Here is an 18,077-nt window from a genome sequence, read left to right on the forward strand (position 1 = left end):
CAGAGTCTTTTATAACTTGTATACAGCTCCTTTTTACATACAGTCTTCACAGTTGACTGTCATGTTTTTCTCTGCCGACGCTCACTCGGCAGAGAAAACCATGACCGTCGGCAGAGAAAACCATGACCATCTCTTTTCTCTCTCAATCAGATATTCAGACCACAAACAGAAGGACCATCCAAATCAGCTGCATTCTTATCATCAAACTTATATCGTAAACTGGGCAGTTTGAGCCCTGAATTCTGATTGGCTGAAGGCTGTGGTATATCAGACCGTATACCACAGGTATGAGAAAACATTGAGTTTTACTGCCTCTAATTACATTGGTAATCAGTTTATAATAGCAATAAGGCACCTCTGGGATTTGTGATATATGGCCAATATACCACGGCTAAGGGCTGTGTCCAGGCACTCCACGTTGCGTCGGACGTAAGAACATCCCTTAGCCGTGTTATATTGGTCATATACCACACCTCCTCTGGTCTTATTGCTTCAGTAGAAAACACCCACATACTTCCCTCGCACTACAGCACCACGTGTCCGCAAAATGCACCGGCTGCGTAACCTTTCCGATGTCATTTCCGTATGCATTAATCACCTTTTAGATCCAAAACCCGATCCCTCCATGTGCTAGTAAATTCCTCCCACTAGCTAAGCCACATGGACCTGGCCGTTCCGGTGGTTGTGTGGCTGATGGCTTCAGCAGGTGTTCTTCTAGGAGTCGGGGCTCATCCTGCAGCAGTAATGCAGGCTCCTCAGCCACCTGACGCCAGACAGCGTCTCCGAGAGAAGGCGGTGAACCAGATAATGACTATTGCATTTAGGATTTAGAGTACAAAGGGGACAGACTTTTTGGGATGGGATCCTTATGGAGAGACAGTATAATGGGATCTTGTCAGGAGATCCTCTCAAATGGCCTATACAGTGAAACTCAACAACATTAGATGTCTGCTAAAAAGTGCTGATGGTGCTGAGGCTTGTACTACATAAAACTTTCAGATGTGACTTCTGACTGTTGAGGCATCTAGACTCCAGACAACTGAATATAAACCAATGAATGGTTTTGATTTTCATTATAATCATATTTTGGACTTATCGTATTCCATTACAGACTCTGTCATCAAGGACGACACCTTTGAGGTGATGATGCAGATTGACTGTGAGGTCATGGACACCAAGATCCTCCACATCAAAACCTCCAGCATCCCAGAGATCCTACGCGCCAACACCACTGACTTCCAATCCACCCATGCCAACGGAAAGACATCAGCATCGGTTGGTGTTCTATCAGACTCTGCCTGAAATTGGCCTTACCTAAAAGGCCTGCCAATCTAAAAACCTATCATTTTACCAACCTTTTGGTGTATTTAATAAACTGTGACAAAAAAGTAGCCTTGTCTTCCTCTTTGGAAATGCTTAGCATCAGATTCGCACATCCTCTGTCTTCCACATTCCACAAGTCCCTGTGCCTCAGATGTTCCAAATATATTAAGACTTCTTAAGAAGTTGTCCAGCAACTGTTTACTTCCATATTGCTTGGTTTAGTGCGTCTGGTTCATGTTAAATGGACAGAATGCCAGTGCAGGCATCTACTGTAGGTCTTTAGGTAGAATAAATAGTGGACTTAAAGTTGAACCCTTTGGTTACCTTCACTGTCTTGACCCTACTGCTATGGCATTCTTTTAGATGAGCAAAAATTGAACTAAATTGAAAATAGCTTAATACACAACATGAATTGATTCTGGACCCTATTGATGGAATTGAGCCATGTTAACAAGATATATTGCACATATTTAAAAGTGAATAGACCTATCCTGTGATATTATGCTTGTTGCTTTTTAAAGCCATGTTGGTGACTGAGCGAAATGAGACATTCAAACAATGATACGCAAGACTCATTTGTGTATATCATACAAACATTGTGTAAGGTGTGGCCATTATTTGCATTATTTGAAATGTGTCAAATGAGGGTGTGATAATGACCTACTTTTGTTTGAGTCGCTGCAAGGTTTGTCATGGTATTGGCAGTACCTTCAAAAGGGTTTTCAGAAATAAAACCATGGACAGTAACAAGTCCTAGTATTGATGACTTGTTTGTGTGTCAGCATTCATGTTTGAATGCATATTTTATTAACAGTTTTTCATTGAAGTATATACAACATACACTTTAAACTTCTAACAAGCAGTAAGAAAATACCTTGTCTTGCTTCGCTGAATGATCTTGCTTGCTGCCCTTTGGGCAGTTAAAAGACCATGACCATTATATAAAATACAACAACATGCGCTGGGACAACACGGGAGCCTGGAACAACATACATGTGGATTATACAGTACGACACATAAAGGCCATGTAGACTGCTCTACAATCCACTAAGACCATTTTTTTATATATATTTTTTTTAACTTTTATACAAAAAAAGTGCTGGTCCCTTTTTATTTTAGCACTACTGCACAGCTTTTAATATGCAAATATAACATCGTATGTCACCTGGTGACCATTGTCCCATGCATACAGCTTTTTGTCCTTGGGGTTGTAGTCGATTTGCGTCGTGTACGTGTAGTTGTTCGTGAACGGTAATCTGGGGATCATTTGGGTGTGTGTGTGCGTGTCAAAGGCGTAGGATATATTGGCGTGGATACGCTCATAGTTGTCCACCGCGTACAGGACGCCACAGATGACAAAGGAGTTTCCGTAGAAGTGTCTCCTCAGGCCTGTTCTGAACGTACTCTGGAGGCTGAGGTCAGCCGGGTTCACACGGTTTAGCATGATTACTTCCTGGTGGAAGCCCTCCTCGTCCAGCGCAGGGTACACCAACCACAGGCCGCTCTCGTCCACCCCAAAGTCGATGTCCGAGTGTCCTCGCCACCTCCAGGAGGAGTCCTCCTCCTCCTCGAACACTGCGTCGTGCAGCGTTGTCCAGGCCGCAACGTAGCGTAGACGCAAGTCAAACTTGATGATGTCACGGGAGAAGGCCCGGTTGTAGTAGAAGGCTCCGTTGTATACGACGTGGCCGGTGCCTATCCAGTTGTACGGCAGCTTGTAGGAATTGGTGAAGCGTCCTGGCGGATAAAAAGACAATGCAGAAGTAAGAGAGTATTCTATATATTGAGCAATGCGCATCACACGAATCAAATTCCACCATTACATGTAATGTAATCTTGGCACCCAGAACCTAAACAGCAACTCGGTTTTGGGACTAGTCAATTGTGAGAATACCTTTTTTGAAGGTGTCCATGTCACGGAATTCCAGTAGGTTGTTGCCATAGTAGTAGTTGGTGACATAGATTACATTTCCGTTGCCCTTCGGGTCCTTCATCCAGGCACCTTCCTTCCGGCCGTAGGTATTATGGGTCACTGGGTCAGAGATGGTGGCCAAAGTGTCTTTGCACAGGCCTGTTAGTAAACATACAGAGATAAAGACAACATATGTACTTTCCTCAAGTATTTAAAGTTCAAACAAATAACATTATTTTCCACCAGAAAAAAGTATCAAATTAAAATGTGACTTTGGAAAACCTAATACCCCCTCAACCGAAGGTATTTTTTTTACCAGGGACTTTAGGGGTCGCCGAGGGAACCTCTGAGTGGCCCTCTGTCCAGCTGATGTGATGCTTGGGTCTGGGCACACTAGTCACCTTGCTGGTCGGAGCTGTGGTGCTGTTGACATTTTGCAGTGCAGTGGTTGGAGACGTGGTCAAAACATACAAGGTTTCAAGTTTTCTAGTGGTCGCTGGTTGAGTGGTGGTTGTGGTAGTCGCTGGTTGAATGATGGCTGTGGTGGTCGCAACCGGTGTGTTAGTGTTTGTTTGAATGGTGGTGGTGGTCGGGATGGAAACAGTGGTTGATGGTGTCTCGGTAGCTCCAGGGGCAGATGTAATGGGATTCCTTTGGGGACTAGTGGCTGTTTTGGGGGTGTCAGTGGCCTGGTCATCTGGGTTCCCCTTCCTGTCTTGGGATGCAGATGTCGGGGGGCCTGCCACAGGCCTGGGCTGGGTGGGTCTCAGTAGCTGGTCATCGATGAGCAGGTCCATGGAACCATCACCGCTCAGGGCTTCCTCTGCTGCTGGTGATGAATGAGCAGCACAAAGGGTTAAGAAGCATTTACACCAATATACTCAAGAAGCCTCTCCAATGTCCTATTAAAAACCCAGAACAAAACATGTCTATAGGCATAGCCCCAATGTAGAGACCCCCCCCCCCCCCCAGAAAAAAAGCCTTCAACACTAAAATCAATGGGAAGGTTTGCTGTATGTTCTGAATTTGATGGACTACTGCTATGCTAGTTATTCTAGTATTATGTCCAGTACATAAATTGACTTACTGAGCTCTTCAGCGGCTCCATCGTCCACTGTGTTGGCCTTGTAGAAGGTCACCCCTCTGATGACCATGCCGTTGGGCCCCACCTTGCCTTTCAGGGGCCACTGGGGCTCCTCCCTGTCCTCTGGCTGGCTCCTCTTCAGCATGGGCCTGGTGGCCCCCTGGCCCTTGGCCCCCACGTAGCGCTCCTCATACTTCTTCTTTAGGAGGATCCAATCACAAAGGAGCAAATCACATGTGTTTTCGTAAAGCTTCTAGTGAGACAACTGTACATACATGTTGAACTGTGACTACACAATAAGTTCTTAGCAACCATTTGTTTGTTGCATGGCACTAAAGGTTTCTGTTTCTGATTCTTAATTGTAATACTAGGCTACAGAACCAAATGCTATGGTTTTGATCGCATTGGTTTTGTGAAAATGAATGCAGTCGAGGTTCAAAGTAAGACGGTCATTTTAAGTCATTGTTTTCTGGGCTGTCTGGAAACTGTTGTAGTCAAGAACCCAGACTAGTTTGGATCTCGCCACTGTATTAAAGAAGCTGCCAGGCTACCGGCTACCTTAAATCCCTCACCATTGTTTCCACTCTACATCTGGAGTGACTGACAGTCTTGGTTACCTCTGTGTTAGCATAGTGTGTGTGCTGCGTTACCTCTGTGTTAGTATAGGCTGCAGCCGTATCCTTCTGCAGGGACGGCTCCAGCTCAGTTAGACGTTTTCTCTTTTCCATCCTCTGCTGTGCTCTTCTCTCCTTCTCTCTCTCATTCTCCTCACTAGAGCGGCTCCTCACACTCACTTTCTCCTTCTCCGTGTGGTTACGAGAAAAGGTCTGGACACCGACAGGGGCAAAGTTAAAGGGTGAGAAGCCAGTACCACCACCACGGACTTTAAGGTATATCAGCTGTGACTGTGAATGGCGTACGAGTGTCAGTATACGAACCGTTTCTATATTGTCAACCCTCCTGAGAAGTTTAGTTGTAACTGAGTGTAACTTTAACAGATCCATCCCGTAAAACGCTCCTTCCAGCAACTCCATTATTGTTGAGAGCTGTAAAAGCAAGATCACAGTCGTCAGAATCCATCCCAGTACATCTTTCCATGTTATTTTAGTTGTAAAGTCTCACTGTCATGTACGCTGTATTCAATACCCGCTTATGACGTGGACATTTCCATCAGATCAAGTACAGTTTGAGGAAATATTCCACTGGAAAGGACATGGGTGGTGACTCCTTGTTTGATAAAGATAATACACAGACGGGGGTTGTTCTAAGAAGGAACCCGTGTGGTGTTGTTTCCCCTCCAGAGAGATGCAGGCGCTTGTGTATTACCTTGATGTCATCTTTCCCCGCCTCCTGCAGCTTCTTGAACCTGTAATCTCCCTCGCAGGGATTCAGAGCAGAGGGCGGGGCTATACACGCACACTTTTTACAGTTAGGCCCTGATGTCACAGTCTCCACGGTGTAAAAGTCCTCAGCCTTTGCTGCACCCTCCTCTATCCGCCTGCAGGCACTTCTGCTCAGGGGTCTGACAATACATTTACAGCGACAGTCTGAGCCTTCGGACAGCGTTTTCACTTTGTCATAATCCCCCAGCAGCTACGATGGAGAAGAGATGGGTAGAGCATGGGTAGTCCACCATTGAAGGAGCACAGCATTACACAATTCACACAGACCCATGCATTGGTGCAATTACTTATAGGATATAAGTAACTATTTAAATGGATTACTTATATGGAACAACACAGCATATTAATGAGAATGCATACATTTAGTCCTACATAGGAAAAACGACCATCTCATCTCTCAGATACCAAATACTCTATGCACATTGAAAATGGTTTAATGACTAACAATCGACTAATGTACAAAAAAATACTTTTTTTTATTTTTTAACCACTTGCAAAGTAACTACCAAGCAGACCGGGATCATTCACAGGACATTAGCTAACATTCCTATAAAGTTCCAGTTAGGATTTTATCTAACATTAGGATGAAAACATCTCAAAAACCATTCAAAGCATTTTTTTGATAACAAAATGTTTTTTTCCTTTCCAGAATTTTTTTTAAAAATACGAAATTTCTTTGGAATGTTGTGCACAACGTCTGTAACAACCACCCGCAGAACATTCCCCTAAGGTTCTTATTAGGTTTCCAGGTAATGTAATAACAAAATGGGTTCTGGGATTGTTCTTGCAACATCAGGGAAATTATTTATACAAACACTGTATAATCTTCAGCACAACTGGACCGTTTTTGTGTAAAAACTTTTGGGGCAACCTAATGAATGTTCTGGGAACGTACAAAGAACCAATTTTGGTTTGCTGGGTAAAACAACCACCGTCAATTTATCGCATTGCAGATGCTTTATGGTTAATAGCAAAACGCCAATACTGACTATAATGGCAATGCTCTGTGTGCATGTGTAATTACGCATGATAAGTGCGCAACATAATAGTTCAACTTTTCCCAGGCCAATATTCATAGACAATAAAGTATCAATTATTATTATTCTATACTCAAAAGTTATGAATTATAATGCTTGAGAAAATGCCATTTTCTTCCTCACCCCTGTGATTAACTGTCGCACCTGGCTTTGTATAGGTAGGCTATGCGTAAAACTAGCCTGTCAATCCGAACAAATTCAGAGCGAGGTCGTAAATACCTGAGTTAAAACGTTCTCCTGGTTGTCCATCTCATCATCCAGAAGTGGTCCCTCGGTCTGTTCTAGTTGCTCTTTAATTCCATCATGGACATCTGTCAAAGAGTTCTCCATCACATCGCTGGATGCGACTGGTGCCCAAGTGAGGGCGATGGCGCACCACAACAGGAGCAATAGCTGCAACCTAGACATCATCATCTAAATTACCTGGTGCCCAGTTGAAACGTTGCCAATCAAAAAAGTATACCTTTGAAACGATCTGCAGCGAATTCTAAAAGAAATCAACTAGTTTGAAATATCCACATTTTATAAGAAAATGTCCATGGTTAAAGTAAATGTCTGTGATCTTTCAATAGAAATTAATCCGAAATTAATTTTGAATCCTCTCAGGTGAAAAGCATTGTGTTGCCTTCGCTGTAAGTGATAGGTATGATCCCTGTTGATAGTTGGAGGTGAATGAACATGGTTGGTTATGGATAGGTGGGAAGGACTTGACCATATTGGATACAGGGTGGAGTCTGTCCCACAGATTGGATGTGAAACAATAACGTTAGAAGGGATGTTCTTTCTTTTTACTTTTATACCCCCATCTAAACTGTAGCCTAAATGCCTCTTGGGGAATGTTTGAGTGAATTCATGTAAATTCCTGGCTAGTAGGCTATTGTTATAGGTGATTTTATTTTATGGACCGCAAACTAACTCATCACATACGTTGCTTCCTAGTCACTTTAGCCCTACATTTGTTTTTGTCATTTAGCAGACTCTCTTATCCAGCGCGACTTACAGGAGTAGTTAGGGTTAAGTGCCTTGCTCAAAGGCACATCATCAGATTTTTTACCAAGTCGGCTTGCAGATTCAAACCTGCGACCTTTATTACTGGCCCAACGCTCTTAACCAATAGGCTACCTGCCGCACCAGCTATATGAACATATCTCCCTAAATGTCCTAATGCCCCTGCACATTGACTCGGTATAGCCAAGTTATCATTACTCATTGTGTATCTATTCCTCCTATTATTATTTGTACTGTATATTATTTTTTATTTTCTCTCTCTCTGTATTGTTGGTAAGTAAGCATTTCACTGTTAGTCTACACATATTGTTTATGAAGCATGTGACGTATAACATTTTATTCGATTTTGATTGAAAGTCATTAAAGCTCATAAATCTGACCTACTTTGAGAATAGGCTATTTGTGTAGAAATAAAGGGAAAATGTGTGAGGGTAAGGTTTACCCCGATGGCGAACCTTTACGCGATAGCGCCATCCAGGGGATTACTTCCGTCAGCATCGTTTTATGTGATGGAAATGATTCTACCAACATTCCAGCAATGTGGGAATTAAGATAAGTGAGTATTATTCTTCATATATTATTTAGTGAACAGCCACAATACATGGTGTATTTCATAATAATGCCAATATTGTATGTTTTACTTGCAACAGACTTTTGATTCTCTTGTTTTGGGTTAATGAACTCTTGTTTCTCAAATTATATAATGTCAGGGGGCCAGAAACAGTCATGTATTTTCATGTCATTTCATCTCACCTTTGCTAAGGTACTTTATTCTGTGTTCTAGTTCTAAAGGTGTGTCTTAAAAATAGAATAGAACAGCCTGGTCTCGTAGACTAGCCATAACATATACAGTTGAAGTCGGAAGTTTACATACACCTTAGCCAAATACATTTAAACTCAGTTCTTCACAATTCCTGACAATTAATCCCAGTATAAATTCCCTGTCTTAGGTCAGTTAGGATCACCACTTTATTTTAAGAATGTGAAATATCAGAATAATAGTAGAGAGAATGATTTATTTCAGCTTTCATTTCTTTCATCACATTCACAGTGGGTCAGAAGTTTACATACACTCAATTAGTATTTGGTAGCATTGCCTTTAAATTGTTTCACTTGGGTCAAATGTTTCGGGTAGCCTTCCAAATCAAATCAAATCAAATTTATTTATACAGCCCTTCGTACATTAGCTGATATCTCAAAGTGCTGTACAGAAACCCAGCCTAAAACCCCAAACAGCAAGCAATGCAGGTGTAGAAGCACAGTGGCTAGGAAAAACTCCCTAGAAAGGCCAAAACCTAGGAAGAAACATAGAGAGGAACCAGGCTATGTGGGGTGGCCAGTCCTCTTCTGGCTGTGCCGGGTGGAGATTATAACAGAACATGGCCAAGATGTTCAAATGTTCATAAATGACCAGCTTGGTCCAATAATAATAAGGCAGAACAGTTAACTGGAGCAGCAGCACGGCCAGGTGGACTGGGGACAGCAACTAGTCATCATGCCAGGTAGTCCTGAGGCATGGTTCTAGGGCTCAGGTCCTCCGAGAGAAAGAGAGAATTAGTGAGAGCATACTTAAATTCACACAAGACACTGGATAAGACAGGAGAAGTACTCCAGATATAACAAACTGACCCTAGCCCCCGACACAAACTACTGCAGCATAAATACTGGAGGCTGAGACAGGAGGGGTCAGGAGACACTGTGGCCCCATCCGACGATACCCCCGAACAGGGCCAAACAGGAAAGATATAACTCCACCCACTTTTCCAAAGCACAGCCCCCACACCACTAGAGGGATATCTTCAACCACCAACTTACCATCCTGAGACAAGGCCGAGTATAGCCCACAAAGATCTCCGCCACGGCACAACCCAAGGCGGGGCGCCAACCCAGACAGGAAGATCACATCAGTGACTCAACCCGCTCAAGTGACGCACCCCTCCTAGGGACGGCATGAAAGAGCACCAGTAAGCCAGTGACTCAGCCCCTGTAATAGGGTTAGAGGCAGAGAATCCCAGTGGAGAGAGGGGAACCGGCCAGGCAAGCCCCACAAGCTTCCTAAAATAAGTTGGGTGAATTTTGGCCCATTCGTTCTGACTTAGCTGGTGTAACTGAGTCAGTTTTCTAGGCCTCCTTGCTCGCACATGCCTTTTCAGTTCTGCCCACCAATTTTCTATAGGATTGAGGTCAGGGCTTTGTGATGGCCACTCCAATACCTTGACTTTGTTGTCCTTAAGCCATTTTGCCACAACTTTGGAAGTATGCTTGGGGTCATTGCCCATTTGGAAGACCCATTTGCGACCAAGCTTTAACTTCGTGACTGATGTCTTGAGATGTTGCTTCAATATATCCACATCATTTTCCTACATCATGATGCCATCTATTTTGTGAATTGCACCAGTCCCTCCTGCAGTAAAGCACCCCCACAACATGATGCTGCCACCCCCGTGCTTGACGGTTGGGATGGTGTTCTTCGGCTTGCAAGCATCCCCCTTTTTCCTCCAAACATAACAATGGTCATTTTGGCCAAACAGTTCTATTTGTGTTTGATCAGACCAGAGGACTTTGTCCCCATGTGCAGTTGCAAACCATAGTCTGGCTTTTTGCTTGCTGTGGCGGCCTTTCAGGTTATGTCGATATAGGACTTGTTTTACTGTGGATATAGATACTTTTGTACCTGTTTCCACCAGCATCTTCACAAGGTCCTTTGCTGTTGTTCTGGGATTGATTGCACTTTTCGCACAAATGTACGTTCATCTCTAGGAGACAGAACACGTCTCCTTCCTGAGCGGTATGACGGCTGCGTGGTCCCATGGTGTTTATACTTGCGTACTATTGTTTGTACAGATGAACATGGTACTTTCAGGCATTTGGAAATTGCTCCCAAGGATGAACCAGACTTGTGGAGGTCTACACATTTTTCTGAGGTCTTGGCTGATTTATTTTTATTTTCCCATGATGTCAGGGAAAGAGGCACTGAGTTTGAAGGCAGGCCTTGAAATACATCCACAGGTACACCTCCAATTGACTCAAATGATGTAAATTAGCCTATCAGAAGCTTCTAAAGCCATGACATAATTTTCTGGAATTTTCCAAGCTGTTTAAAGGCACTGTCAACTTAGTGTATGTACACTGCTGACCCACTGGAATTGTGATACAGTGAATTATAAGTGAAATAATCTGCCTATAAACAATTGTTGGAAAAATGACTTGTGTCATGCACAAAGTAGATGTCCTAACCGAGTTGCCAAAACTATAGTTTGTTAACAAGAAATGTGTGGAGTGGTGTAAAAACTAGTTTTAATGCCTCTAACCTAAGTGTATGTAAACTTCTGACTTAGTAGTAAACTGTAGTAGTAAACAAAAATCTGGGACACTCAAGTTAGTATGTTACATTTGGTATGGTTACATAAGTCATAGGGTTACTTAACGCAAACGCCAACATATAATGCAAACGTCTAGCAACCCAAAGGTTGGGTGTTTGAATCTCATCACGTACATTTTGAGCTAATTAGCAACTTAGCAACTACTTAGTACTTTTATAGCTACTTTGCAACTACTTAGCATGTTAGCTAACCCTTCCCCTAACCCTAGACCTAACCTTAACCCTTTAACCTAACATCACTGAGCCTCTCACATTAAACAACCGTCTTTCCTGTAGTTTTTTCTCTTGCCAACATTGTGGTGCGCACACTAAACAATGTGGCACAGACAGGGGTCACACACTACAAGATTTTTAATTTGATCGTGATGATTCTCGATACCACGCAGTCTCGTGAAAACAATGATGTGATGACGTGATTAGATTGGTAATGTAGTTAGAACGAGCTGTGGCTCAAAGCAGCCTCAAACGTTTTCAGTAAGACATTCACGCTTGCCATACAGAGTTGAAATATCTAGCCTATATATTTTTTATTGAATAACATTGCTTGTGAACTTCAGAGCTGTATTGATTTGATACTTTGGCTTTGGTTAAAAAGTACACCTGCATATTAGTAGTAGTCATCACTCTTGCTCGATAGTCTACACATTCTGGGTGATGCAATACAACATCATCATCTTTTTCTTCTTCTCTGGCGAGCTCTCATTGGCTACTGCTGATCACCGTTCTCAACTTGTCGTTGCACATCTCACACTACAAGAGCATTGCACATTTTGTGCAGATAAAATCAAACATTTGAAAATATTGCAACGTCTGGGATGACTCAATGAAGGGATCGGTAGACTTCAGATTGTGTTTCTATGGCCACCAGTCTGAGTAGGCAATGACATTGAGGATTTTGTCTCCAATCGCAAAAACTTATCTGGGACAGCTACAGTGCCTTGCGAAAGTATTCGGCCCCCTTGAACTTTGCGACCTTTTGCCACATTTCAGGCTTCAAACATAAAGATATAAAACTGTATTTTTTTGTGAATAATCAACAACAAGTGGGACACAATCATGAAGTGGAACGACATTTATTGGATATTTCAAACTTTTTTAACAAATCAAAAACTGAAAAATTGGGCGTGCAAAATTATTCAGCCCCCTTAAGTTAATACTTTGTAGCGCCACCTTTTGCTGCGAGTACAGCTGTAAGTCGCTTGGGGTATGTCTCTATCAGTTTTGCACATCGAGAGACTGACATTTTTTCCCATTCCTCCTTGCAAAACAGCTCGAGCTCAGTGAGGTTGGATGGAGAGCATTTGTGAACAGCAGTTTTCAGTTCTTTCCACAGATTCTCAATTGGATTCAGGTCTGGACTTTGACTTGGCCATTCTAACACCTGGATATGTTTATTTTGCTTTATGTTTTGGATCCTTGTCTTGTTGGAAGACAAATCTCCGTCCCAGTCTCAGGTCTTTTGCAGACTCCATCAGGTTTTCTTCCAGAATGGTCCTGTATTTGGCTCCATCCATCTTCCCATCAATTTTAACCATCTTCCCTGTCCCTGCTGAAGAAAAGCAGGCCCAAACCATGATGCTGCCACCACCATGTTTGACAGTGGGGATGGTGTGTTCAGGGTGATGAGCTGTGTTGCTTTTACGCCAAACATAACGTCTTGCATTGTTGCCAAAAAGTTCAATTTTGGTTTCATCTGACCAGAGCACCTTCTTCCACATGTTTGGTGTGTCTCCCAGGTGGCTTGTGGCAAACTTTAAACAACACTTTTTATGGATATCTTTAAGAAATGGCTTTCTTCTTGCCACTCTTCCATAAAGGCCAGATTTGTGCAATATACAACTGATTGTTGTCCTTTGGACAGAGTCTCCCACCTCAGCTGTAGATCTCTGCAGTTCATCCAGAGTGATCATGGGCCTCTTGGCTGCATCTCTGATCAGTCTTCTCCTTGTATGAGCTGAAAGTTTAGAGGGACGGCCAGGTCTTGGTAGATTTGCAGTGGTCTGATACTCCTTCCATTTCAATATTATCGCTTGCACAGTGCTCCTTGGGATGTTTAAAGCTTGGGAAATCTTTTTGCATCAAAATCCGGCTTTAAACTTCTTCACAACAGTATCTCGGACCTGCCTGGTGTGTTCCTTGTTCTTCATGATGCTCTCTGCGCTTTTAACGGACCTCTGAGACTATCACAGTGCAGGTGCATTTATACGGAGACTTGATTACACACAGGTGGATTGTGTTTATCATCATTAGTCATTTAGGTCAACATTGGATCATTCAGAGATCCTCACTGAACTTCTGGAGAGAGTTTGCTGCACTGAAAGTAAAGGGGCTGAATAATTTTGCACGCCCAATTTTTCATTTTTTGATTTGTTAAAAAAGTTTGAAATATCCAATAAATGTCGTTCCACTTCATGATTGTGTCCCACTTGTTGTTGATTCTTCACAAAAAAATACAGTTTTATATCTTTATGTTTGAAGCCTGAAATGTGGCAAAAGGTCGCAAAGTTCAAGGGGGCCGAATACTTTCGCAAGGCACTGTACATCAGTGCCAAAGTCGTGGAGTGTACGCCCGGCTTAACCCTAACCTTAAACCCTAACCAAACTGCTAGCCAAGCTAACATTAGCCACAACAAATTGAAATTCGTAACATACTGTATCATACGTATTGCAAATTCGTAATGTATTATACAAATTGTAATTCGTAACATATCATACGATTTGCATTTTGCAACAAATGAATACATGCCATACCAAACGTAACGTATCATACTAATATGAGTGTCCTGTATCTTCATTTACTATGCTACGGCTACCCAGGTTGAATAGAAAGATTCAATGGTATGTGCACTTAAAAACATCTAAAAATACTCTCTCAATCTTCTCAAACCAGTTACAATAACCTCACCATCCTCTGAAAATTGCGCCAACAGACACGGTCACCCTGTTTCTAGATCCTAACCAACTTTGCAGTATGTCGTTTTTTGGGGGGTGTTATTTCTTACATTATTTGTTCAGAACGTTTCTTATATTATTACCTACAGCCTGGAAATAACTTTTGGATATTAGATTGCCGGTCACTCACCAGAAATTCAAGCAGAAATTCGACTTACCTGATCTGGATCCTTTGTTTGAACTTCCTGAGGCAGCTCTAGTCATCCCAGGGGCTGCGCCAAAAAACAGTCACCAGAGAAGAGGTCGAAGGAGTGAGGCCCTAGTCAGACTCAGGCATACCATCCACCACTTCCGAGTTTATTACTCGCTAATGTTCAGTCCCTGGACAATAAAGGAGACAAGCTCAGAGCAAGGATCTCCTTCCAGAGAGACATCAGGGACTGTAACTTACGTTTTACGGATCTCTCCGGATATATTGTTCTCTGTCCATCGCGTGGATAGGAAGAAAGAACTGTCCGGAAAAAAGAAAGGTGGATTGTGTGGTGATTGTGGTAACGTACAGGAACTCGAGTCCATTTGATCTCCCAATCTGGAATACCTCACCATCAAATGTCGACCGCATTACCTCCCAAGATAAATTTTGTGGTCATCATTACTGCCCTGTATATTCCCCTCCAAGCAGACATCGCAACGGCTCTCAAGGAACTACACTGGACTGTGCGCAAACTGGAAACCGCATATCCTGAGGCCGCAGTTATTGAAGCTGTGGACTTTAATAAAGGAAATCGGAGGAAACCGCTATCGAAATTCTAACAACACTTCCCTTGTGTGCCCTCCCTTCGACAAATCAGATCACGCCTCCATTCTGGTCCTTTCCACCTATAGGCAGAAACTTAAACAATAAGCTCCCGTGGTATATACTGTTTAATGTTGGTCAGACTAATTGGAATCAATGCTTCAAGATTGTTTTGATCACACAGACTGGGAAATGTTCTGGGTCACCTCTGAGAATAGCATTGGCGTATACACGGACTCGGTGACGGGGTTCATCAGGAAGTGCATAGAGGATGTTGTTCCCATTGTGATGATTAGAACTTATCCAAACCTAGGTAGGATTCACGCGCAAAACTGGGAACATGGATGTGTACAAACTAAAGGTCTTCACGGATCCACCTGTACCCAAATACCCAAGACCCGATCTGGGACCTGAGCGGGTCCGGATCCAGAATTCTAAATAATGTCACAGGTCGGATCTGATATGATTATCACGGGTCTCTGGTATGTGTAATTGTAACTGACTTGTCCGGAAGGACCCACATTTTTTCACATTTTGTTACATTACAGACATATTCTAAAATGGATGACATAAAAACTATTCCTCATCAATCTACTCACAATACCCCATAATGACAAATCGAAAACAATTATTTATTTAATTTTTTACATTTATATTAAAAAAATGGAAATATCACATTTATGGAACTATTCAGTCTCTTTACTCAGTACTTTGTTGAAGCACCTTTCCTGACTAGTCTCCCAGTCCCTGCCGCTGATAAACATCCCCACAGCATGATGCTACCACCACCATGCTTCACCATAGGGATGGTGCCAGGTTTCCTCCAGACGCGACGCTTGGCCTTCAGGCATTGTACAGTTGTTGTACACCCAAAATAAATGAAATTCAATATATCTTGAGAACTTGATTGTTGACATGCAAAACATTTCGGGGCTATATCAACACTGGCCTAATGAAACAAATACCAAAAGGTTGTTTTAGGTAGAGTTTTCCATTACTAATGTTTGCGTACTTTAAATGTACAGTATATATTCTATTCTAGCCATCACTTTAATAATCTTTACATATTGTCTCACCCACGTTATATTAACTGTATTATACTGATGTCTCATCCTATATAACTACTGCACACATCTTTTTTTATTTATTTGAGGCATTTTTACTCCCTTTTTCACCCCAATTTCATGATTTCGATCTTGTCTCATCGCTGCGACTCTACCTTTTTACCTGTTTCATTAGGCCGGTGTTGATATAGTCCCAACAGGCTCGAGAGAGCGAGGCGCAAATTGAGTCATGCGTCCTCAGAAACATGACCCGCCAGCCGCACATTTTAAAACCCACTCACCCAACGTGTCAGAGAAAACACCTTTCAACCTGCCACAAGGAGTCACTAGAGCGCGATGAGCCAAACCCTCTCCTAACCCAGACTACACTGGGCCAATTGTGCGCCTCCCTATGGGACTCCCAGTAACGGGCGGTTGTGTCACAGCCTAGGATCGAACCCCAGGCTGTACTGACAGCCTCAAAACTGCAATGCAGTACCTTATACCGCTGCACCACTCGGGATGCCTTGTACACACCTTTTCTATTCATATACTGACCATGCTTTCTTTACACACCATTATATGTATATATACAGTATATTTATATTCCGGTCTCTGACATTGTTCATTCTGATATTTCTTAATTGCTTAATTTTTATGCATTCTTTGTGTATGGTTTTTATTGCTAGATATTATTATTGCACTGTTGGAGCTAGAAACACAAGCATTTCGCTGCACCTGTGTTAACATCTGCAAATCTGTGTACGAGACCAATAAACTTTGATTTGAAGGATAGTTCTCGTGGTTGAGTAATACTTGATTGATAATTCCCTGTGCTACGGAATGTGCATATGTCAGTGTTTATTTAAGAATGAGAGGTGCAGATCCTTGTTGCTTGGCACCCCTCATTCAAAGCTATTTGAACAACAGTCTATTGTGTAGGTATAGAGCCCTCCAGCAGTTTGGGGCAGCTCGGGAGGTTGACGTTGTTGCTTTGACACACACCGACAACTATGCCACAGCCACTAGAGGTCCTCTTAACTGGGTACCTGTGTGTGAGTGAAATCACAGATACTTTTTGTTTCAAAGGTACCTGTAATATTATGGAGACGTGCCAGGGAGTGCAGATACTGATCTGAGGGATAGTGTTTTCTTTTATCATTGGGGTTGGGGAACTTTGAAGAAAAGTAGGAAATTAACTGTGTATAAGTCAGCATAGGAGGTTGGAGTTGTTTGTTGGGTATAACGTCTTATTGATTTACCTCTTTCCCTTTTAGAAGTAATAAGAAAGTAATACACCATGGGAAGATTTATTTTTGAGATTTTGAATCTGATGACAGACACAGATTGGAGAGTTTGTGGTATCTAATAATGGTCAGCCCGAACACATGTCCAAAGATTTGTTTTTAGGACTGTTTTAAATTCGATACAGTTCCCTTTCCTCCCCCAACAACTTTGAACGTTATAGATGACTTTTAAGTCAAATGTTTTGCAATGGTATTCCATAGGATGTGTTCAGTGAACCACATGTATAGTGAATTCCTAAAAGAGCGATTCTGACAGGAAAGTTTTTTTTGGTGGCTGGTGAAACGCCTGAACATGCCTCTCCAGTCAAACCTCTATATTTACGGTAACACAAGAACAAGCTTGCATTATCCTAGGTGGTATACTATTGTCTGGTTGGAGTTCAGATGGGATGGTGCAACCATAGGAAAGATATTTCAGCAGATTAGCTAAAGGGGAAATCTCCTGCAATCTGTTCCTCAAAGAGACATCAAAGCCCTCCATAAATATTACATTGGCATCTATGTAAGACCTTCTGTGGGGGAGCATTAAATAATTCACATACAATGATAACTGTAACTAATACAAAACATACAAATAAGTCCCCCTTGTCTTCTCCTGTGTTTTCAACTCCCTCTTCTTACATCGCTCCATATGGAACAGCTTATACACATTGATGGAAACATGGAGAGATTTGGCCAGAAAACCAAGTGAAACATAGCTGCAGGCTTTATTTCCAGTTGTTGGGGCTGGGTTTGATTTCCATAAGACTATTTAGTAGAATATACCGTTTTCATAGATTTTCGGCTTTAAGTGGAACAGTTGTTGGGGTTCTATTCAATCAAAGTCCGTAACCATGTTTCCTGAGGAAGACAAAAGCAACATTCTTCTGGAACTGAGAGAATGAATGTGA

General features: G+C 42.3%; 2 protein-coding genes across 12 annotated transcripts in view; one reads left to right on the top strand and one right to left on the bottom strand.

The window, feature by feature from the left end:
- The window catches only part of LOC110530172 (cyclic AMP-dependent transcription factor ATF-6 alpha), a 50,999-nt gene extending 49,611 nt beyond the window's left edge, over window positions 1–1,388 (top strand). For all 8 annotated transcript variants that reach the window (XM_036985730.1, XM_036985728.1, XM_036985729.1 and 5 more), the window contains one exon: window positions 1,112–1,388. In XM_036985730.1, the coding sequence (XP_036841625.1) occupies window positions 1,112–1,302 (191 nt within the window). In that variant the 3' untranslated portion in view covers window positions 1,303–1,388. The remainder of the gene's footprint in view (window positions 1–1,111) is intronic.
- Window positions 1,389–2,090: 702 nt separating this feature from the next.
- LOC110530171 (olfactomedin-like protein 2B) lies at window positions 2,091–7,450 on the bottom strand. 4 transcript variants are annotated; one of them, XM_036985725.1, is made up of 8 exons: window positions 6,979–7,450; window positions 5,646–5,912; window positions 5,258–5,365; window positions 4,970–5,146; window positions 4,323–4,515; window positions 3,552–4,064; window positions 3,218–3,394; window positions 2,091–3,060 (listed from the first exon to the last, which is right to left on the bottom strand). In XM_036985725.1, exons 1-8 carry the CDS (start codon window positions 7,171–7,173, stop codon window positions 2,459–2,461), a joined length of 2,232 nt encoding a protein of 743 aa, XP_036841620.1. In that variant the 5' UTR covers window positions 7,174–7,450; the 3' UTR covers window positions 2,091–2,458. The 4 variants fall into 4 exon arrangements, with proteins under 4 accessions (XP_036841620.1, XP_036841619.1, XP_036841618.1 ...); XM_036985724.1 differs by having other exon boundaries at window positions 3,552–4,061; window positions 4,323–4,518; window positions 6,979–7,448; XM_036985723.1 differs by having other exon boundaries at window positions 4,323–4,518; window positions 6,979–7,448.
- Between the last annotated feature and the right edge of the window lie 10,627 nt (window positions 7,451–18,077).

This window comes from Oncorhynchus mykiss, chromosome 8 (assembly GCF_013265735.2).
Source record: "Oncorhynchus mykiss isolate Arlee chromosome 8, USDA_OmykA_1.1, whole genome shotgun sequence".
NCBI classification, from domain to species: domain Eukaryota; kingdom Metazoa; phylum Chordata; class Actinopteri; order Salmoniformes; family Salmonidae; genus Oncorhynchus; species Oncorhynchus mykiss.

Bases quoted from the DNA above. Each gene is read 5' to 3' on its own strand.
- LOC110530171 (XM_036985723.1), bottom strand. From the start codon at position 7,173: ATGATGATGTCTAGGTTGCAGCTATTGCTCCTGTTGTGGTGCGCCATC. The intron at 5,147-5,257 runs GTTCGTATACTG...GTCGGTGTCCAG, and splicing joins GGGTTGACAATATAGAAACG to ACCTTTTCTCGTAACCACAC. The intron at 4,065-4,322 runs GTAAGTCAATTT...ATTCATCACCAG, and splicing joins TGGAGCCGCTGAAGAGCTCA to CAGCAGAGGAAGCCCTGAGC.